This window comes from Vipera ursinii (genome assembly GCF_947247035.1).
Source record: "Vipera ursinii genome assembly, chromosome: 7".
Taxonomy (NCBI): domain Eukaryota; kingdom Metazoa; phylum Chordata; class Lepidosauria; order Squamata; family Viperidae; genus Vipera; species Vipera ursinii.
Window position 1 is genome coordinate 14595738 of NC_139521.1, and position 23753 is coordinate 14619490.

Below are 23753 nucleotides of genomic sequence, written 5' to 3' on the forward strand. Positions count from 1 at the left end.
TTGACATGTCTGCCTTAGCTCATGCTATCACCCCTGAAGCTCTTCCTGTAATAGCTACTGCACCATCAGAACACATCCCTACATACCAAGTCCATAACATTCCATATTCACTGAAAAAATTGTAAATTATTGTGATTATTTCTTCCCCAGTCGTTCTGCCAGGGGGAGGGCAGCAAAATAATACATGTTCCAGTTTATCGTCCGAATTGGGAACACGCACAGACAATTAATTGTGCCTCACCAGCAATGTCAGTGCTTTGATCCGATTGAAATGCAAATTTTTCTGCTGCTGTGATTTTTCCCACCACTTGTTGAATAACATCTGTGGCCATATCTTGTATTCGTCTTTGGACGGTGTTATCAGAACATGGAATATTACGAATAGCAGCAGTCATTTTTCCATCAAAGAGAATTGAGGAAATTGCAATGGCAATTTTAGTTTCAAGCACTTGGGCTGGTTTTGTTCATCAATTCAGCAGACCAAACATACCCAGAACTGATTTGCTTCAAGATTAAAAAATGTCCTCAGTGCAGAAAGCCTAACCTTAACCCACAGTGAGCAAAGGAATCATTATTGACACAAAGGGTGAACTGATCAGCCCTGGGTAAATCTGGCTCCTGATCTGAACTGGAACAGATAAAAATATATGTTTGTCATCTCATTACTTACTATATCTGTGGATTTTTTTTTAAAAACAAAAAAACAAAAACACTGGAAGGTAATGGGTAGCAGACAGAAATCTCAATTATTTGTCCTACAAGAGGCTGAGCATTTCCCTGAAGGCAGTGACAAGATATACATATATTACATTCTGTTGCAACTGATATCAAAAGGAACTTAATTAACTTTAACTCAGAAAAAAGGCAGTTTTGGGTTTTTTTTAAAAAAAGAGCAATGGAACATACATGGTATAATTAAGAGTCAAATTAAATGTTATGCTAATGGCAAAATTTAATTCAACGTTTGGAATTTCCTATTTCTTCTTCAGTTTGTTTGTGTTTGTGTGTTTTACAAAAGAAAAACAGTTGAAAGAGCCCTGTCACCTTTCCTTTCCCACAAACACCTGCAAAAATTAGTAAGCAATCTTTTTTATTTTGTTTTTAATTTGATAGGAACAAAGGAACCAGGTGATAATAGCCTGAACTCCAATATTATTTTATTTGCTGTACAGAAAACATGAGAAAGAAAAATCAACCATAGCTACTGTAAGACAAATTATCTTAATAATCAAATCAGCAATTTAGTTATGTATAATACGGATTACAATAACATTCATTAAAAACCAAAAAGGTTCTTTTTAACAAGGATGCTTTCTTAAATATACTTTTTTTTTACATCTACTTGGGAAAGAGGATTTCCACAAAGGTTTTACTTGGTGAACTCAGTGTAGCTGTTCTTTCTAAACTTTAGGCTTTACATTAATGTACAGTAAAATACCCCCCTCATTTTAATTTTAATGTATATCTTTTTTTACATAATTTCAATCATTTGGTCATATTTAACATTTTTTTAAAATATATAGTGTACAGTATTTGTTTAATTTATCTACAGGATAGAAAAAGCACAATCATTTGGAAAATGCATCAATGAATTTTTTTCCTGATACAAACCTAAGCTTGGTGACTCTTGGTTTGTTTGTTAAAAGATACGTTTTGTTTTGAACTGCAATAATTGTTGAGTTTTCTAGTTTTAAGCAAAAATATGTGGTCATTTGCCTCTTTGATGTTGCCATTGACTGTTGCAAATGGGAAATTTATTCCATCTTCTTCTCCATTGTGTCTTTCTTTTTCTTCATTTTCTCTTTGTAAGAATGGTACTGTGAATCAGTACCAAAGAGTTTATCCCACCATGTGAAGGTTGAAGAGTAATTGCCAGTGAAGTTCATATGATGGAAGTCATGAAAGCGGGATCCAGCATAAAAGGGCAGCAAATGTAAAGGATTCAGAGGAACATCATAGCCACTAAAAAGAAACATAATTGAATGCACATTTTAATAATATGAAGCCACTTCTCACATTTTATGTACAACTTGTTTAGCGCTAAAGGTTTGAAATAGGAACTTGTATCTATTTGGAAATAAGTCCCATTGAGTTCAATAGGTAAATGAATACATGACTGGGGCTTTAGATATTTATTTAGGTTTTTTTTTTAATTCCATTTATATCCCGCCCTTCTCCGAAGATTCAGGGCGGCTTACAAGCTTAGCACTAGCCTTCATTCTATGTATATGCCTGCTTATTAGGGCTTTCACACACACCCCAAGCGGCATTATTACAAAGTTAGCTTAATTGCCCCCAAGAATCTGGGTACTCATTTTACCTACCTCGGAAGGATGGAAGGCTGAGTCAACCTTGAGCCTGGTGGGATGCGAACCTGCACTAATTGCAGGCAGCTGGTGTTACTTAAGGAGGCATTAGCCCACTGCTCCACCAAGGCTTTAGTATCAACATCGCTTTGAATCTTCTAAAATTCATTTTTGGGGAAAGTCTTAAAGAATATTTCTTACATCTGCATTAGTCCATTAAATAACTTTCATCGATACATTTATTCCATAAAAATTGTGTGCCTATTCAAACTGTCGGGATTATTAAATGCAGAAAAATTAAATAATTTTCTCAGCTCTGAGAAGAGATAAGTAACATACTATTACAAGTCTCTACATGATGATTATATTCCATACACATACAAACCTAGTCAAGCATGAGTTGTTCATATTCTCCCATAGTATATGCCAGCCAATCTGATCTGGCAGGGTTGGTGCACTTTTGAGTTCCATTGATTAAACAATAATATCTATCAGGACCCCAGAAGAGTGCCTTTCTCTGTATCAGCAACTGCCCTCTGGAATGTGGTTCCACATAAGATTTGAATGGCCCACCCAAGTGGTGTTTTGAAGGGCCCTGAAAACCTGGCCCTTTTGTGACTCAAGCCCTCAAAAGCACCATCCAGATGGTTGAGTGGTTAACTGGCATCTTTGCTCTTTTTGCTTTGTTTTTTGTTTTAAATGTTTTTAACAATTTTAAACTGCCTAGATTTGCTAGGAGTGGCATATAAATTTAATATATTATTATGGCTCGTTACACAGTCAAGCAGTTATTTAGACTGGATTTAGCATTTCTACCTGCCTATTGAGTCCTTCTCAAGGACTTGGCATATGCAGATGTTGTTTAATGGTGTTAAAGACATAATCACAGAGTGTAATCTGTTCTAAACCAAAATTGCCTTTTGCAATTGGTTAGTTTGGTCATGCCAAACCATGGTGTTCCAGATGTTTTGGGTTTGCACCCAAGGGGCCTATCTTGGGTACTATCTTTGCTTTCTTTTGCCACAATCCTTCTACCTCTATTCTGATGTCTCCAGGTACTGCCACATCCACCATCGAAACTTTTTATCTTTCTTATCAACAATTTTTAAATTTGGTGTGTTATGTGGTAGGTGACTGTTTAAATTCTAAAGTTCCAGAGCAATTTAGCTTCTTCATTTTCTGTTACTTTTTCTATTTTGTGGTCCCACCAGTACTTGCTTGCAAGCAAATTATATTTCTTGCAGATCTTCCAATTCACTATTGTTGCTATTTTGTCATGCCATTACTTGTGATCAGTCTGTGCAATCTTTTTGCAGCAGCTAACTAGATGATCCACTGTCTCTATAGCTTCTTCGCCGAGGCAGCATTTGCTATCTGTTGGTGTCTTCTTATTTCCTGCTTTCACTTCTTAAGGTTTGGTCTTCTGCAGTCAGAATTGGTCCCTCTGTCTTTTTCTTTGACTTTTCTGATCTTAACCTTTCCCAGATCTTGTTATTATCTGCTATTTTTTTAATGTACTGGTTGTATAATATTTTCCCTTGCTATGCCTCTTTTCTATTCGTCATTTGGTCTTTCTTGTAGGCTAATATGGTTGCCCCAATATTTAGTAAGCTTTCATGGCAATTAGCTTCAATGCATCTTCTTCATTTACCAGATAGTCTTTCAATGCTCTTTTTTCTTTTTCAACTGTCTTGCAACATTCCACATCAACCTATTTTTCTTGGTAAGTAAAGACTGTCAACATTGATGTTTGGATGAAAGGGTATGACTCATTGTCATTATTTTTCTGATCTTTTTATCCAGGACTTTTACTTCTGCTTGAGTCCAGTCCACTATTCCAGTTGTGTATCTAATAACTGGAACTGCCGTGTTATTAACTGGTGTTATTAACTGTTATTTCCTCCACTGAGTTTGGACTTTTAAGATTGTCTTCACTCTCATGATATATTCACTTCTAACCTTTTTCTTGACATCAAAATTCTTGATTTTGTCAGCTTTGTAGTGATAGTCTTCATCCAGACTTTTGATGTTATTTCCATAGGGCATCTTGATTCCTTCAGTTTTCATTATTTTTTCCCTGTGGAAGATGAGGCCAGGATATATGTCCAGATCAAGCTCCATTGCAATATCTTGTCTGTATACATGGGCAGTCTGGAGAAGTGATTCTATGGACTTGGTTTGAGCTCCGAGCTTGGCAATTTGGTTGCAAACATTTCATCACCATTCGAGGAGACATCATCAGTGCGTTTTGAATTGTGCTCATCTGTCAGAATACTGGCCTTTAAATACCTTTTTATGTGATGCAAATTGGTATGAATGTTATTTTTTCAGATATTTCTGAATCATGGTCTGATTTTGGGCTGTTTGATTGGATGATTGTTGCTGCTGGGCTGCAGTCTTTGGTGTGAAGTACCGTCTGTGTGATGTAAATTAGTGTTAGTGTTGTTTGTGATTCTATTTTAGATGGTATTTTTCCATGCAGTTTCAGATCGTCTATGTAGATAGCATAGCCTAGCAGATGTTTTTGAAGTTTGATAGCCATGGACTGAGTTATTCAGTACTAACTACAATGACAAGCAGTAGTGGTAGTAGTAAATCTCCTTGAAAGTTCCTCTTTTGATATTAATTTCTCCCAGTCTGTTATCACTGACCAGCAACTATGTCTTCCATTGTGCATCTTTGCACAAAATCTCTGATGTTTGTATTTCTAGGCACTTGATTCTCTGATCGTATGGCAGGGAGTCCTTCATGTAATCAATTCAAGCTATGTTCAAGTTGGTCTTCTTTCTCTTAGTTTTCCAAAATCACCTTGCCAAATTTAGAACTGGTGCTCATCTGCTTTTAGAAGAAGTCCTCTGTTATTTGCACACTTTCCCTTCTGCTCAGGTAGAAAGAACTAGATGCTATTGGACTGTATCAGCTATCACACCAGTTAGCAATTTGAAAGTTGTTGGAAACTTGGAAATTGGCCTGCAATTGCCTGATGCTGCTCCTTTTGTTGGAGCTTCCATTATCAGGGAGATTTTGACAGACATTAACCAATCTTCCCCTTCATGGATTACTGTCTTGTCATGGCGAAGGGGCTCGTGTAATTCAATGAAGCTATGAGCTATGCCGTGCAGGGCCACCCAAGACGGAAAGGTCATAGCAGAGAGTTCTGACAAAACATGATCCACTGGAGAAGGAAATGGCAAACCACTCCAGTATCTTTGCCATGAAAACCCTATGGACAGTACCAAAAGGCAAAACGATATGACGCTGGAAGATGAGCCCCTCAGGTCAGAAGGCGTCCAATATGCTACTGGGGAAGAGCTACTACTAGTAGCGCCAGAAAGAATGAAGCGACTGGGCCAAAGCCGAAAGGACACTCAGCTGTGGATGTGTCTGGTGGTGAAAGGAAAGTCCGATGCTGTAAAGGTTTTTTCTCCATAGGAACCTGGAATGTAAGATCCATGAATCAAGGAAAGCTGGACGTGGTCAAAGAAGAGATGACAAGACTGAATATCGACATCTTAGGTATCAGCGAACTAAAATGGACAGGAATGGGTGAATTAATTCAGATGACCATCAGTATACTACTGCAGGCAAGAATCCCTCAGAAGAAATGGAGTAGCCTTCATAGTCAATAAAAGAGTAGGAAAAGCAATACTGGGATACAATCCTCAAAATGACAGAATGATCTCACTTCAAATCCAAGGCAAACCATTCAATATCACAGTAGTCCAAGTCTATGCCCCAACAACAGTGCTGAAAAGGATGAAATTGACCGGTTCTATGAAGCCCTACAGAACCTTATAGAACTAACACCAAAAAATGATGTTCTTATCATCATGGGGGATTGGAATGCTAAAGTAGGAAGCCAAAAGATAACCGGAATAACAGGCAAGTTTGGCCTTGGAGTGCAAAATGAAGCAGGGCACAGGCTGATAGAATTCTGTCAAGAGAATACGATGGTCATAGCAAACACTCTTTTCCAACAACCCAAGAGATGGCTCTACACATGGACATCACCAGATGGTCAACACAGAAATCAGATTGACTATATGCTCTGCAGCCAAAGATGGAGAAGCTCTATACAGTCAGTAAAAACAAGACCAGGAGCTGACTGTGGCTCAGACCAGGAGCTTCTCATTGCAAAGTTTAGGCTTAAACTGAAGAAAGTAGGAAAAAGCACTAGGCCACTCAGGTATGAATTAAATCATATCCCTGTTGAATATACAGTAGAGGTGACAAATAGATTTAAGGAATTAGATCTCATAAACAGAGTGCCTGAAGAACTATGGACAGAAGTTCACAACATTGTACAAGAGGTAGCAACTAAAACCATCCCAAAGAAAAAGAAATGCAAGAAAACAAAATGGCTGTCTGAGGAAGTTTGCAAATAGCTGAGGAAAGGAGGGAAGTGAAAGGCAAGTGAGAAAAAGAAAGATACGCCCAATTGAATGCAGAATTCCAGAGAATAGCTAAGAGATAAGAATGCCTTCTTAAATGAACCGTGCAAACAAATAGAAGAAAACAATAGAATAGGGAGGACCAGAGATCTTTTCAAGAAAATTGGAGATGAAGGGAACGTTTCATGCAAAAATGGGCATGATAAAGGACCAAAATGGCAGAGACCTAACAGAGGCAGAAGAGATTAAGAAGAGGTGGAAAAATTACACAGAGGAACTATATAAAAATGAGCTTAACCTCCCTGATAACTACGATGAGGTGGTCACTGACCTCGAGCCAGACATCCTAGAATGTGAAGTCAAGTGGGCCTTAGAAAAGGTGAGCAACAACAAAGGTAGTGGAGGTGACAGTATTCCAGCTGAGCTATTCAAAATCTTAAAAGACGATGCAGTAAAAATGCTACACTCAATTTGCCAGCAAATTTGGAAAACTCAACAGTGGCCACAGGATTGGAAAAGATCAGTTTACATTCCAATTCCAAAGAAAGGCAGTGCCAAAGAATGTTCAAACTATCGCACCATTGCACTCATTTCTCATGCTAGTAAAGTCATGCTTAAAATCCTACAAGCTAGACTCCAGCAGTATGTGGATCGAGAACTACCAGAAGTACAGGTAGGATTTTGAAGAGGCAGAGGAACTAGAGATCAAATTGCCAACATACGCTGGATCATGGAGAAAGCTAGGGAGTTCCAGAAAAACATCTACTTCTGCTTCATTGACTATGCTAAAGCCTTTGATTGTGTGGCAAGTTCTTAAAGAGATGGGAGTACCAGACCATCTTATTGCTAAGCACATTGGTTTGTGCTTAAATTGTAAGCCGCCCTGAGTCTTCGGAGAAGGGTGGGATATAAATGGGATTAAAATAAATAAATAAATAAAAATATTTGTCTCTTGAGAAACCTATATGTGGCCCAAAAAGCAGCAGTGAGAACTGGACACAGAACCACTGATTGGTTCAAAATTGGGAAAGGAGTCTGGCAAGGCTGTATACTGTTGCCCTGCCTATTTAACTTATATGCAGAGCACATCATGAGAAAGGCAGGGCTAGATGAATCAAAAGTTGGAATTAAGATTGCCGGAAGAAATAACAACAACCTAAGATATGCAGATGATACCACTCTAATGGCAGAAAGTGAAGAAGAACTAAAGAGCCTCTTGTTGCGGGTGAAGGAGAGTGCAAAACCTGGGTTGAAACTTAACATTAAGAAAACCAAGATCATGGCATCTGGCCCTCTCAATTCCTGGCAAATAGATGGGGAAGAAATGGAGGTAGTGACAGATTTTATTTTCCTGGGCTCCAAGATCACTACAGATGGGGAGATTTGCCATGGCAAATCTAGACAGCACACTAAAAAGCAGAGATATCACCCTTTCAACAAAAGTGCATATAGTCAAGGCTATGGTCTTCCCAGTTGCAATGTATGGCAGTGAAAGGTGGACCATAAGAAAGGCTGAGCGCCAAAGAATTGAGGCCTTTGAACTATGGTGCTGGAGAAGACTCCTGCGAGTCCCTTGGACTGCGAGGCGATCCAACCGGTCAGTCCTAGAGGAGATCAAACCTGACTGCTCTTTAGAAGGCCAGATCCTGAAGCTAAAACTCAAATACTCTGGCCACCTAATGAGAAGGAAGGACTCATTGAAGAAGTGCCTAATGCTGGGAAAGATGGAGGGCAATAGAAAAATGGGACAACAGAGAATGAGGTGGCTGGATGGAGTCACTGAAGCAGTAGGTGTGAGCTTAAATGGACTCCAGAATATGGTAGAAGACAGAAAGGCCTGGAGGAACTTTGTCCATAGGGTTGCAATGGGTCGGACACGACTTTGCAGCTAACAACAACAACAAACCAATCTTCAATTTTACCTCCTTGCAGTATGTTGTTAAACTGATGGGCAATAAGTGGAGCAGTGGGCTAATGCCTCCTTAAGTAACACCAGCTGCCTGCAATTAGTGCAGGTTCGCATCCCACCAGGCTCAATGTTGACTCAGCCTTCCATCCTTCCAAGGTAGGTAAAATGAGGACCCACATTGTTGGGGGCAATTAAGCTGACTTTGTAATAATGCCACCTGGGGGGTGTATGAAAGCCCTAATAAGCAGGCATATACATAGAATGAAAGCTACTGCTAAGCTTGTAAACCGCCCTGAGTCTTCGGAGAAGGGCGGGATATAAATGGAATTAAAATAAAAAAATAGACTAGTCAGATGCTTCAACCACAACTCTTGATTTTTCTTGTCCTATTCTCCACCGTTTCTGTTTTTATTGTGGGTTCTTTCATTTCAGGTGGTTTTATTCTGATCCACCTCCTTTATCTAGAAGCATTTTTGTATTTCTTTATGTTGTCCCATAGCTGCACCCAGAACTGCGCTGTTTCTTTATCAGGTATTGATCAGTTCACTACAGTCTCTCTATTGATGGATTGTAGAAACATTTCTGATTTGACTGAAATTGGAGATTCTGCCTATAGCGCACAATTTGAAGTCCATATTTGCAATCTTCTTGGCTATAGCCATTATTTGATGCTTTATTATTTCCAGTGCTTCCTTAATCTTCCTTGTTTCTAGATGGTATCTCCTGATCATATATTCTTTGGTTTTTTGTCCTTCAGATATTTTTCTTTCAACTGTTCAATATTCTATTTAAGTAGTGAAAACCTTTTTTGCCCAAACAATATCTGAAGAATTTAGAAGCTTGTCACTGAGAAGTTAGTGACAACTTTTTCCAATAGTTATGTTTAAATAATTTTAAAATTTCTGAATCTGAACACAAACAATCATTAATAAATAACAAAAGATTACCTGTGAACATCAATGGTCTCCATCAAACGACAAAATAACCATGCCCACAGCAAAACTACGTGATTACAGAAGACCATTATTCCAATGAAGAATCCAGCTCCAAGAATTACAGTTTCTAAAGGATGTGCATATTCAGCTTGCATCCCAAATGGTGCCTGAAGAAAAATATAGAGGTTTATGTACATGTAACCATACTGAATATTTCATATATATTTCAATATGACAGTATTGTTTCAGATTTTCTTCCTTCACATGCTAACCTTCAACTCAAATGTAGAACTGAATAAACTGAATAAATTTCTAAATGTAAGAATATTTGCTACTGCTAATTCCAGACAGCCCCTTAAAACAGTAGGTGCTATGTAACTGCAGACACTGTGTGATTTAAAGACACACAAAGTAGATTGTACAGATCAGTAAACCTATATGTATTCAGTGAGGTTTTCCTCAATGTTTTCAAAAGATCATGTTAAAGAGGTTGCTTGAAGCTAAGTTTCTTATTATTTTAGAAACAGAAATTAGTTGTTCAAATAAAGTACAAATGTTTCACGCTGTATTTTTTTTAAAAAAATCAAATGTAAGCTGGAACTTAGAGAAAAGATTTATCTTAACAGAATAACAGAGTTGGAAGGGACCTTGGAGGTCTTCTAGTCCAATCCCTTGCTCAGGCAGGAAACCCTATACCGTTTTAGATAAATGGTTATCCAATCTCTTCTTAAAAACTTCCAGTGTTGGAGCACCCACAACTTCTGGAGGCAACTCATTCCACTGATTCATTGTTCTGTCAGGAAATTTCTCCTTAGTTCTAGGTTGCTTCTCTCTTTGGTTAGTTTCCATCCGTTGCTTCTTGACCTGCCTTCAGGTACTCTGGAAAATAGCTTGACTTCCTCTTCTTTATAGAAACCCCTTAGATATTGGAACACTGCTATCATGTCACCGCTAGTCCTTCTTTTCATAGCAAGAAATCTCTTTGCATTTCTTCTTAAATATCTAAGGCATCAAATGAGGGAAAGGTTGTTCTCGAGTTCCTGCAGTTGTTGATAGTCAGCACTGAAAATTTAGTCTGATCTTTTAGATCAGCTAAAATGCAGGTCACAAATAAATATATATAAAATAGAATAGAGCATATGTAAAATATAAAATATAGTGTAACTTATTATTATTTGCAATTTACAGAACACTTACTGCAAACCCAGGCAAAAATTTAACATAAATTCTCTCAAATTGGAATTTGCTTGATTTGAAACTACTATTACTATATAAGAAAAGATATGCCCATTTTGAGAAATGTATCTGACCTTCAACTATATTACAATACATTACAATACATACCATACACAATATTCTTTATTGGCCAAGTGTGATTGGACACACAAGAAATTTGTGGATTATACTACAATGTATGATTAATCAAGATTGGCTAAAATGAATCACTGCAATTATGAAGACTGAGCAACTGAACACTTAGCAATATAGCCCAAATTGTGGAAATAGTGTCAGAGAGTCTAACATTCATTATGAGCTATGATTGGGAAAGGATGCTAAGAATAAAATGGGCTTCTATGCTCTTGATCAGAGTTCCCCCAACCTTTCTGGCTTTGCGGACTGGTGGGGGGAGGGGGGATGGTTCTGCACGAGCAGCGGGCACATTGCTTGCACAAATGGAGCACATGTGCTTTCCTGCTGCTCATGGAAGTAGGGAGGTGCACGTGCACCCACCACTTCAGGTGGCCAGTTCTGAACAGCTCATGGCCCAATAGTGGGCTGCAGCACCCCACCCCCCCAACAGGGGGTTGGGGACCCCGTTCTAGACAACAGAGTACCAAAAAACACAATACACTTCTTTCTTAATAACAAGTTAGCTAAGAAAAATGCTAAGAGGAACAAAAACATCTTCCTGGTTTACTGCAATGTTTAAATTAAAAATCTTCAACTTTTGTAAACCATATAGCTAAATAATAAACCTGCTGGTTTCTTCTCCCTATTTCTAAAAAAATATTAACTAATACATGGCCATTGCATGAAATTTTAAGCCTGCAATCATATACAGAAACAGGTCCCAATGAGTTGTATGGGATTTTCTTATTGGTAAGTGCATATATAGCTTAACCATGTAATCCAAAAATTTAAGAAATTACATACAAGAAATTCATGATGTACTTTGTGAATGTATTTATATATTCTCTTATGATGAAGTAGTCGATGCAGGAAATAATGCCAGGTATCTTCAATCACAAGACATCCAAAGCACTGGGCAACTATTACAAACCTTTAAAATAAAATTAGTTTTTGAGATGATTATATATTTGTACACTTTATCAAATGACCAGTGGTAGAAACCTGACATATTTAACATACACAGAACTTTTAATAAGATATTTTTCCCTCTTGGAGCAACAAGCACAGCAAACAAGTCGTTGCTTGAGAAAGACAGGAAAATTAGGAGTTACATATGATGTAGTATATATTATATTTAACATAACTCTTAGGCTTCCATTTTCATCTTGTATAAAGATATTCAGATATTACCTATTATATTTATATTTGTTTTACAGAATGAATAAATGGTAAAATGTTGCTGGAGTTTAACAATTATGGATAGCAGGCACTGCCTCCCTGCAACTAGTCTATTAAATTAAGGTTTTACTCTCTTGTCATTTTTAATCAATAAACCAGAGTCAAAAGCATTTTGGCTCTGAACTTCTAGAAATTTCTCCCAAACCCTATCATTTATCTGCATTATACTAACATTTTTAATGTGTGGAAACATGTATTTTTAACAACAACAAAATAATTGAATATTACTTACCATCTTGGCATGCTTTCCCAGTCATAAGGAATATTAAAATATTCTGTGAAATAATAGGTACCACATATGAGAGGCAGTTGAATAAAAAAGTGATTGAACATAACTTGTTTGAGACATTTCCATTGTCCTGTCCATGTTTCTGACCTATCCTATAACAGCAGCAAATAAACAAAAAATTAGTATATATTGGAAACAGATTAATCTTTCTCACAGGCATCTTTTCCCAACTACAATGATGTCAACATCACAAAACAGATATCACGTTCTCGACTTTTGAACTTCTGCTATGTCTCCTACATGTAAACAGGTGAGGTTACATAAATGTCTCCTTGTCCTCTGCCCCATATGTCTATGGGTAATAGGTAATAGGAAAACTACTGCCCATAGCGATTCTCTTAATTAAAATGCAATCTTAGGCAAGTTTACTTACAAATATAACTTTGTGATCAATAGTATTTTTCCTCCATAAGTATGGATAGGTCTGAAGCAAAATAAACTGCTTAACTTGGATTCAAATATTACACTGCAAATTGTGCATTCTTGAAATGAGTTGGTTTGGATATGATTTTTTAAATTAAAGAAGTGTTCTCTGATTACTTTTCTTTTGAATTTATTTGTCCTGCACTGAGATATTGGTTAATAATTTTAGGTATGATTTCTTGTAATGCACTTTACTCAATACAAACATTAGCGAGATTCAATAAATAACTCATACAATATATTCCACAAACTAGTATAAACTTATAAATCTGGTAAAAGCTCTGCTTTCAATGAAGTTTTCTGTCAGCAAGAGCAAAGTATGTGGCTGCCAGTTAAAGGACTACCCATAATTTCAAGGCGTACTGTAAAGACTTTAATGTTCTTGCATCTGTAGGTCCGGTTTCTGCTGCTGCTGCTTTTAAGAAGGTGTCTCTCCTCTTCTCCTTCAGGAGAAATATTCCATTCTGCCTCTTTTTTAATATTAAGAATAAAGAATATTTCATTCTGGGGAGCGGGGGGGGGTCCTTCCTACACATCAAATACTGTCTTAATTTGCAGATGCATTAACAATAGGTTCTTCAACAGCGACTAGTTCCAAGCCTGACAGAAAAGCTCTTTGTTCTCATGGTTTTTTTTAAAAAAAAAAGTTAATATTTTGCCCATTCTTTCAGTGTAAACACTGAAGCTTAGCATTTATTGCATGGAATGTTTTGACTTTCACACATTATTTTGTGTTTTATTGTTACATTTTATCTCAGACACATCTTTGAATAGATTTTTATAGTTAAGAGTCAGTAAAAATAATATGTCAGTAGGTAAATTTAATCAGCAGAGTTTCAAGTCCTTTTTATTAATTTCAATAGTATCAGACAGAATGGAGATTTGATACCAATTTTGCAAAAGAACCAATGGACACAAATTTGACATTAGGACACCCCACAATAAGGACAAAGTAGCATCAGAGCATTTTAACCTCCCAGGACACTCTATGGCAGTCCTCAAAGTGACTATTTTGAGTGAGGGGTTTCTGAGTAACATACATCCAAAGGTTTCAGGCAATCACAAAAAATCTCAAACCACACAAAGGATTTTAGCAGACTATAAATGTAATTATATGTAATTTTTAATTTGTATTTATTTTATATATAATTTGCATCCTTATAACAATATCTTTCCTCTCCCTTCACTCCCTACCTCACTCCAATTTAAATCCTAAATTTAGTCACTCTGTGCATTTAAGGAAATGAGATTCAATAATATTTGAAATTTAATGACACAAAAACAGCTACCAGAAAATTTCTGATATTTCACTAACAGAGGTTAACACAGCTCTCCTCCTCAATTTTTACAACTAGAACACAGAGGTTCAGTCAGGTGGAATTGAAATCTTATCAAGAAACTGGCACAGAAACAGACATTTTTTTCTAACTATAAGTCATCATTCCTAAAGGAATGAAAGAACCTCTACAGTCAGAATAACAGAGTTGGAAGGACCTTGGAGGTCTTCTAGTTCAACACCCTGCTCAGGCAGGAAACCTATACCATTTCAGACAAATGGTTGTCCAATTTCGTCTTTAAAACTTCCATTGTTGGAGCATCCACAACTTCTGGAGGCAAGTTGTTCCACTGAATAATTGTTTTATCAGGAAATTTCTCCTTAGTTCTAGGTTGCTTCTCTCCTTGATTAGTTTCCATCCATTGCTTCTTGTCCTGCCTTCAGGTGCTTTGGAGAATAGCTTGACTCCCTCTTCTTTACCCCTTAGATATTGGATCCCTGCTATCATGTCATCTCTACTCCTTTTCATTAAACCTGGCATACCCAATTCCAGCAACCATTCTTTATATGTTTTAGCCTCCAATACCCTAATTATCTTTGTTACTCTTCTCTATATTCTTTTTAGAGTCTCAACATCTTTTTTGTATTGTGACAACCAAAGCTGAATTCATTATTCCAAGTGTGGTCTTACCAAGGCATTATAGAGTGATATTAACACTTCACATGATCTTAATTCTGTCCATCTGTTAATGCAGCCTAGGACTGTGTTGCCTTTTTTGACAGCTGCAGCACATTGCTGGCTCATATTTATTTAAGTGATTGTCTACTAGGACTCCAAGATCTCTTTCATCCCTTTGACTGTCTGCAGACTACAGTCAAAGATAATACCATATTCTACAAGAAACTTTTAAAACTATTTGAACAGTATTTTTTATTATAAACAAAAATGTTATCTCTATCCTGGAACTTCAGTTACATCAGAACTTTGCCATGACAAGATAACAAACGTATGCAATATTTCTCCCTACAGGAAACATATAGAATCACATGAATGCCTACAATGGAGGAAATTGGAGGGAGGAAGAGAGAGTGGGAGGGAGGGAAAAAGGGAGGGAGGAACAGGGGGGAAGGAATGGAGAGTGGGAGGGAAGAAAGAAGGAACAGAGGAAGGAAGAAGGAACAGAGGGAGGGAGGAAGGGAGGGACCATGTCCCGGTGCTCACCCCGGTCCCATCCTTCTCCACCAGAAACCCTCAGATCTGCCCCAGTCCTACCCAGGCACCCCTGAAACGAGTAATGTCGAGCTTGCCATGCCCACCCAGTAGGCCACACCCATCTCAGCCACACACACCCAGTCCCCCCAAGGGTAACCACAATGCAGATGTGGCCCTCAATGAAATTGAGTTTGACACCCCGTTCTATGGCATATCTCAAAGTGCCACTTTTGGAAAAACAGGACTTTAACTCCATCAATGAATGAGACGTTGCTGAACTTACATGTTTTTTTATTTATTTTTATCTCCTTTTTAATAAGCTCAAGACAACAAGCATACTTAAAACTCCTTCCTCCTATTCTCCCCACAACCCTGTGAGATGGTCAGTGTAATGTATTGGCTTTTTTTGTTAAGGGAACACCACATGGGTAATTGCTGAAAGGTTGCTTGAGCAGGGAAGCTGGCTAACAGCTCCCAGCTCCTCAGACAACCCGTCTCCAGCGCTGCTATTGGTTGCCTCTAGGGTGGCAATAGGTTGCTTTATACTTATTGGCCGCTGCCTAGAGGCCAGGGTATAAATTGCTGCATTCGCAGCCCTGTTTCCCAGTTCAGATCCTGCAAGCAATAAACAATGATCTTTGCTGAACTCACTCGCCTCTTCGTCATTAAGCAACGAACCCAGTACATAACACTGGCGACGAAGGTGGGATCCTGCTCCTTCAACTGAGCTGAAGGCCACTAGGAGAGAGGCAGCGCACACCTGGCGGGAAAAGCAATTCCCCCTCTACGGTTGGCTAGCACAGCCACGCTAGCGACCACGCACCCAGAGGACCAGTCCAGAATTCGAAGACGCCGAGCACCATCCGTGAAGACCAACAGAAATGGCCAAGGTCGGAAAGCTGAGAGAATTCAACATTAAGCAGCCAGAAGAATGGCCCTCGTACCTGTCCAGGGTTGAGAACTACCTTCGAGCAAACCAGGTCGCCGAGGACGGACTGAAGGCTGCAACGCTCCTCTGTGTGTGTGGCCCAGCAACATTCGACTTAGAAGAGAACCTGTTTGCTCCAACGCTGTTGGAGTCTAGATCCTTTGTGGACTTGATGAAGAAGCTCGGAGAACATTTCCAGCCCAAGCTGTCAGTGATCGCGTGGCGCTATGCTTGAGCAAAGAATACAGCAACCAGGTGAAACCGCATCTGAGTACATCGCGGCCTTGAGGCAGGCCGCACACCTGTGCCCATTCTCCGACGTCAAGGAGAGACTACGAGACTGGCTTGTCTGTGGTCTCTGAAACTGAGAGCTACAGCAGAAGCTCTTCGCTAAAGAGACTCTGTCATTTTTAGACGCACAGAAGGAAGTCATGGCAGACGAAGACTCCGGCAGGGCCATACGAGCCATTCGGTCCGCCAAAATTGCATAACGAGAAGAAGCCATCCACCACGAAGACGCCGAACACACAGAAGACCCCAAAGACGACACAGAAGTCAACAAGCTACACAAACATCTCGACCAACAGCTTCGCAGCAGCAAGCAACACAAGGCCACTTACAAGGCAAATCCCTTCCTTAGATGTCCAGGTTGTGGCAGCTGCCACCAATGCTTGGACAGTAGGTTCCGGACAGCCACATGCCAGGCCAGCGGGAAGACAGGCCACATCGTGTCCGTCTGCAAGGTCACCAGAGGGACCAGCCATTGAATTGCCAGTCAGGAGATCCGACCAGGAGGTACCGGGGCCCCAGGGCAGTACAGCATGTGGTTTTGCTCCAGCTGCAGAACCATTTGCCGTACCGGGGTTTGCCGTCCAAGTAAGCCCAAGTATAGACTCCAGATGGAGCTGCAAGGGGTCCCCTGCAAAATGGAGCTAGACACAGGCTCCACCGTTTCTATTATTTCCCTTGAAACATTTAATTTCCTTTGTACTCGCAGTAGGAAATGGGCCAAGCTGAGGCCTTCTGACATTGTACTAACTGATTTTCAGAATGCCAGAGTCGCAGTCAAGGGTGAGGCCACACTAGCCGTTAAATTTAAGGGGTTTTCAGGGCACCTGGACGTTGTTGTAGTAGGGGGCCAGAGAACGAGCCTAATTGGGCTCGATTGGTTTGATGCGCTAGGCATCTAAGTAACTGGAATCAACTGGACACAAGTCGTGAGTCTAGCGACAGTATGCAAGGAATTCTCAGATGTATTTGATTCAGCTCTGGGAACATACACGGGCCTGCCAATAGCATTCAAACTAGACCCGAACGTAGTGCCACAGGATTAAGCCTCGTAGGGTCCCATTTGCCCTCAAACACAAAATAGACACTGAATTAGATAAACTTGTTGAACAGGGCATTTTGCAACCAGTAGATAGGGGTGAGTGGGAAACCCCAATTGTAACACCACTAAAAGCCAATGGGGAGGTCAGAATCTGCAGATTATAAATGCACAATTAACCGGGCACTCAAACAACACGCATACCCAGTACCAGTAGTAAGCCACATTCTGGCATCCTTGCAGGGTGGCACCATTTTTGCGAAATTAGATTTGGCTCAGGCCTATCAGCAATTTCCTGTTGACGAGGCCACAGCCATGGCTCAGACAATTGTAACCTACAGGGGGGCGTTTAAAGTAAAGCGCCTGCAATTTGGGGTCAGTGTAGCCCTAGGCATTTTTCAGGGCATCATGGAACGTACACTCAAGGGCATTCCGTGGGGTTTGCCCCTATTTTGATGACATGCTCATCGCCAGAGAATCCACTGAGGTGCTAGCAAGGAGGTTCAGAGCCGTCCTGCAAAGGCTGCGAGAAACAGGCCTCAAGCTTAAAAAGAATAAGTGCAGTATTGGAGTCCCCTCAACTGAATTCTTGGGGTTTTGCATTGATGCTGATGGCATCCACCCTGCTGAGTCTAAAGTAAAAGCCATTCAGATGGCACCTAGCCCTAAAACAAAAGGAGAGCTGCAGGCACTCCTGGGCCTCCTCAATTTTTACCACGCGTTCCTTCCTAACAAGGCTGCAGTGGCGGAGCCGCTTCACAGGCTTAGATAAAAATGCTTCATGGAAGTGGACTACTGTTCATGAAGTTTCCAGGAATTGAAGGCACTTCTGTTGGTCAGTTCCATTATCACTCATTTCAAAGAGTATAAACCAGTCTGCTTAGCGTGTGAGGTGTCCCCATACGGGGTGGGTGCAGTCTTAAGTCACTTACAGAAAGATGGAACAAGTTCCAATTGCTTTTTATTCAAGGACACTCCTCCGCTCAAATTGACAAAGAGGCATTGGCAATAGTAGCTGGAGTTAAAAAATTCCACGACTACTTATACGGCAGGGACTTCACGGTCTTCACAGATCATAAACCGCTATTGGGGTTATTCACTACAGACAGGCAGACACCCCACATATTATCCCCTAGAATGCTTAGATGGTCCATTTTTTATCGGCTTATATGTTTAAGCTCATTCACAAACCCGGCAAGGATATGGGCCACACAGATGGCCTGAGCAGGCTTCCACTGCCACAAATTGCACCAGATCTGGCCCCAGCGGCCCGCGTTTTGTCCATTCAGGACTTGCCGGAGTTTCTCCTCCACGCAGGGGACATAGCTGCAGAAACGGCAGCAGACAAGACACTAAGTAGAGTGCTATTGTGGGTACACACAGGGTGGCTGGATAAAAGCCAGTCCAGTCTATGCATAGACTATAAGTGCCAAAACAGCCAGAACAATGGGGAGATGGCCGTAGGGGAGGAAAGCCCAGAAGTACAACATGGGTCCCCTGACAGAGAAAGCCAACCTGAGTACTACAGCTGCTGTGCTAACTCTGCAGAACAAACTGACTCTGGAGTGGGCCAACCTGGAAGGGCCAGCCAGATTGCCGAGCCAACCTAAATCACTTGAACTAAGAGACACTGGTCTACCCAGCCCGGCAGGCAAGCTGGTAGGCCAGGAAATCTGTGGGTCCCCCAGGCGTTCCACAAGGACTCGCAAACCTCCTGCTTATCTTCAAGATTTTGTCCTGAAATAATGAAGCTATAATGTTGTATGTACCTTTATTGTGCTGCTAGCTAGGAATCACCTGTATTAGCTAGGATGTAAACGTGTTAACTCACACTATCGTTATACCTTTTGTAAACTGTATTGCTGTAATTACTTTTCTTTTGTTGCTATAATGTTTGTGCATTCTAGGGGGGAGGGGTGTAATGTATTGGGCTTGTTTTGTTAAAGGAACACCATGTGGGTAATTGCTGAAAGGTTGCTTGAGCAGGGAAGCTGGCTAACGGCTCCCAGCTCCTCAGACAACCCATCTCCAGCGCCACTATTGGTTGCCTCTAGGGCGGCAATAGGTTGCTTTAAACCTATTGGCTGCCACCTAGAGGCCAGGGTATAAATTGCTGCATTCGCAGCCCTGTTTCCCAGTTCAGATCCTGGAAGCAATAATCGATGATCTTTGCTGAACTCACTCGCATCATCTTCGTCATTAAGCAACGAACCCAGTACATAACAGTCAGGTTGAAAAAGAATGACATGTCCAAAATAACACAGATGGATGGATGGAGAGACATACCTCTCAAAAGTTTTAGCAATCTCAGAATGTCTAAACAAACACTGTATTTTTAACATAATACAAATTCTAACCAATATAATAGGAATCTATTTTACATATAAACTGCATTTGCCTAACCAATGATCTTGCCCTCCTTACTCCCACCATCTCACTCCAGTTTAAATCCTACATTAGTCTGATGAAGTGAGTTGCAGATCATGAATATTTATACATTTTAATAACATGTTTTAGCTATATAAAGTGCTACCAAACTCCTCTGAATGTTTTAGCACTATAGGTTAACATGGCTCTCTTCTTACAATGTTAAAATTCCATCTTACCTGTTGTATTTTATATTTCCGCATATAAGGTATAAACTGAAATACAAATCCGGGTAAGCATATTAAAAAATAGAGGAGTTCGTGAAGGAGAAGTGAACCCCAATTTGCAATCTGGAATTTAGTGTAGTTGTTTATCATATAGGTCCAAGCATTTTTAAGTGGTTGCTGTAATGGATTTTCAGGCAGCAAAGAGTCAATGTATTCTACAGCAAGGTAGGCGGAATGCAGTATCTCAGAATGATTGTTATTCATCATCTTTCAGTTCTGGCACATCACACTGACAGTTTAACAAAGTTTCTATGAATCTGTAAAATGTCAAATTATTGAGAGAAAAATAAATGACAAGAAAAATAAATAGAAGTACAATATTAATATCTTTATTCTATATAATAACTGTTCAAGCAGCACACACTACACAAACAGATTTGTGATTGCTAGAACTTAAATTTGCAGAAAGGTATCTTTTGACAGTGGTTCTATCTAGATCCCATGTAAAAATTCCAAAAAGAATGAGATTCGTAATTATTCTCATCCTGAGAATATGGATATGATTTGCATTTTGACTATGCTCTCATATCAGGTGTCTGTAAAAATACACATGTGGGAGCTAAAGAGTTTTAGATGGGTAATTGTAATGGCTCTCTAGATACAGATTCACATGAATCCATGATAAAAGTAATTGGCTGTCTTGTGATTCTAAGTTTATCCAGGCTTGTTTTAATTTATGTAATTATTTTATATAATCACCAAGCAAAGGCCTGTGAGATAAAGTGGTACAACTGACTTGTTTTACCTGTTGCTTTCCAAAAGTCTTGTGATACAATTCTAATTGCTAACTGCAGTTAGATTATCTTATCTTACAACTAAAGAAGAACATCAGGCTGAGCAATGCTTGTTTATAGCAGGGCTTTTCAACCAGTGGTATGGGTACCACCTGTGGTACATTGGCACCTGGCAGATGGTATGGGACCATCCTAGAAAAGTGGTAGCAGGGGAGGGGAACGAGCTGAACCGGTGGCAGCACCGCACAAGCCTGAGCGAGAGATGGCTGGAGCTGCAGGGCTGTCAGGGCTCAGCGGAAGCGCCAGGATCAGTGCCAGGCTCCAGCTGGAGCTCGGCAGTGATCCCAGTGATTCTGCTGAGCCCAGAAGAAGCACTGATCAGCTGGAATGTTGTAGCATTTCCAGGTTCTTGTGATTTACATTCAGATGCTTAGCAACTGATTCATATTTATGATGGTCACAGTGTCCCAGGGTCATGTGAAGTGACCAAAACCTGCTGCAATCCCCCAGGAGAGGGGGGTGTGGAATAAAAACCAAACACCCCCCCCTGCTGCCAATCCTCAACAGAAATGCTCACAACAATGAAAACCTCGGACACACGCAAGAGCACCGCCAGGCAGGCAGGCAGGCAGGTGTCTTGCTTGGCTGTGGCTTGGGGGGCACTTTTTTCAGTGCCACTGTAACTCTGAACAGTCACTAAGCGAACTGTTGTAAGTCGAGGACTACCTGTACTTCATCACTTTTTCCCTTTTTTTTTTTTGGTGATCTTGATCAAGTTTTTGACACCTTGCTAGGCGACTGGTGGTACTCGGATGTTGCCATATCCTAAAAGTGGTACAATGGGTGAAAAAGGTGGAAAAGCCCCTGGCCTACAGTGCTTGATTAGGAATGCAAACTGTAATCTCCACCTGAACAATTTTAAGCCATTTACTAACGCTGATCTGCACTAGACCTTTGGGACAATATTTTTTTTTAATTTTAATTCCATTTATATCCCGCCCTTCTCCGAAGACTCAGGGCGGCTTACAAGCTTAGCAGTAGCCTTCCTTCTATGTATATGCCTGCTTATTAGGGCTTTCACACACACCCCCAAGCGGCATTATTACATTATTACAAAGTCAGCTTAATAACATGGGGGACGGATATATTACCTTGAATGCGCTTAGCAGGTGTGGGTGTGTTTGTGTGTCAAACTGCACGAAACCGGCCCCACCCCATTTCCGGCAATGCAAAAAGAGCCGCGATAGGTCGCGACACGCCACGCGACGTTTACCTTTTATTATCAAGGTACATCGGCTGCTCCTTTTATTTTGTCACAACAGGCAACCATTACGAACAAACCCATCCATCCGTTGGGAAAGCACTTTTCAACGATCCCCTCACCTGTAAGAAACAAACCTCCCTCCCCCTCCTTCAGAAACCCGTTTTGCTTCCGATGGGAGACGCACAAGAGCAGGGGTCTTCAAACGTGGCCCTTTTATGACTTGTGGACTTCAACTCCCAGAATTCCTCAGCCAGCTTTGCTGGCTGAGGAATTCTGGGAGTTGAAGTCCAGAAGTCATAAAAGGGCCACGTTTGAAGACCCCTGCACAAGAGACAGCAAAGAGCTATAAACGACAATACGTCGCAGCTCATTGCTCCCAACGCCACCGACGAAAGGGGGAGAGAAAAAAGAGAAAGGGGGAAAAAACAACAACCCATGCAGCAATAAAAATGCGGAGGGCGTTAGGTTAATTCTTTGGAGATGTTTAGCATGCTAACGTAAGGAAATGCAACGCGTTCGCTTACCTCGCCAAGCGCGGCTCTCTCGGCAAAACTCAGGGCGAAAATGCACACATTCTTCCTCTAGCGCCGGCTCTAGAAAGATTATTCCCTCCTTTTAACTCGCCAGGCTGCTCTGCTCCGATTGGCTAAGGCGCGAGGTGTCGTCACGATCAGGCGTGCGCTCGCTCGACAACAACGGAGGTCCGCGAGTTACCATTGGAGGAAGGGATGGAGTGAGGATGGCTAGGTTTCCGGGAGCAGCCTATAGTGAGCATCGCTTCACCAATGAGGGTAAGGTGAGATACTAGAAATTGGTCGTTACTATGGAAACCGCAAGGTGGTTTCCCACATCGTCTTGTTTTGTTTAAACGCAATTGAGATTTAATGGAAGCAGGTTAAGGAATGCCGGCATTCAAGCCGATCCTGTCATGCAATCTTTCATTGACGCATTGAATGTAATAAAATACCTAGCTTAAGCTATCTGGGCAAACGAAACAGTTCTCTTTTCTCTTTTAGTACTCCCAATCTGGGCTGCCAAACGAAAGACACACAATTCTCCGGAGAATTGGAGATGCGGTCAAAATCAGCTATTATGGAGTCTTACTGGCCAAGTTCTACTCTTTTTGCTACTTGAAGTGAGTGTCAGAATCCATTTATATCATATTCATAAATGGAATGTTTCTAACATTATTCCATGGATTCTGCCATCTCCCGAAGAGAATAGATGTGTATTGAACCGGTATTAGGCATTTCAAAGGAAAGGAGAAGCCTTTTGAACTGGGGAAACAAAAGGGGGGGGGGGCTAGCATCTGGCTTGTGTCATGGAAGAGAGCAATAAACATGAAGGGTCCTAAGTTCCTTTTTCCCACGAGAGGGATGATACGAGATAAAGGATGGGGGACTGACCAAACGGGGTTAAGGGGGGGGGGGTTAAACCGGGAACTCTTTATAAGGGTTTACTTCGTGGAATAATATTAAATCCTGTCTCGTTTCCTACAACCAAGCATGTCATAGT

At 40.5% G+C, this 23753-nt stretch overlaps 1 protein-coding gene across 1 annotated transcript; it reads right to left on the reverse strand.

Moving 5' to 3' along the window:
* Positions 1-862: 862 nt before the first annotated feature.
* On the reverse strand, positions 863-22911 carry MSMO1 (methylsterol monooxygenase 1). Its single transcript, XM_083367739.1, has 6 exons — positions 22763-22911; positions 20193-20497; positions 12363-12511; positions 11696-11822; positions 9554-9708; positions 863-1962 (listed from the first exon to the last, which is right to left on the reverse strand). Exons 2-6 carry the CDS (start codon positions 20445-20447, stop codon positions 1755-1757), a joined length of 894 nt encoding a protein of 297 aa, XP_083223865.1. The 5' UTR covers positions 20448-20497; positions 22763-22911; the 3' UTR covers positions 863-1754.
* Positions 22912-23753: the final 842 nt, after the last annotated feature.

Excerpts from the sequence above, each read along its gene's own strand:
- MSMO1 (XM_083367739.1), bottom strand. The coding sequence starts at position 20,447 with ATGATGAATAACAATCATTCTGAGATACTGCATTCCGCCTACCTTGCT. Across the intron at positions 11,823-12,362 it reads TGGGAAAGCATGCCAAGATG|GTTTGTAATAGTTGCCCAGT; the intron begins GTAAGTAATATT and ends TTTATTTTAAAG. Across the intron at positions 1,963-9,553 it reads GAGACCATTGATGTTCACAG|TGGCTATGATGTTCCTCTGA; the intron begins GTAATCTTTTGT and ends GTTTCTTTTTAG.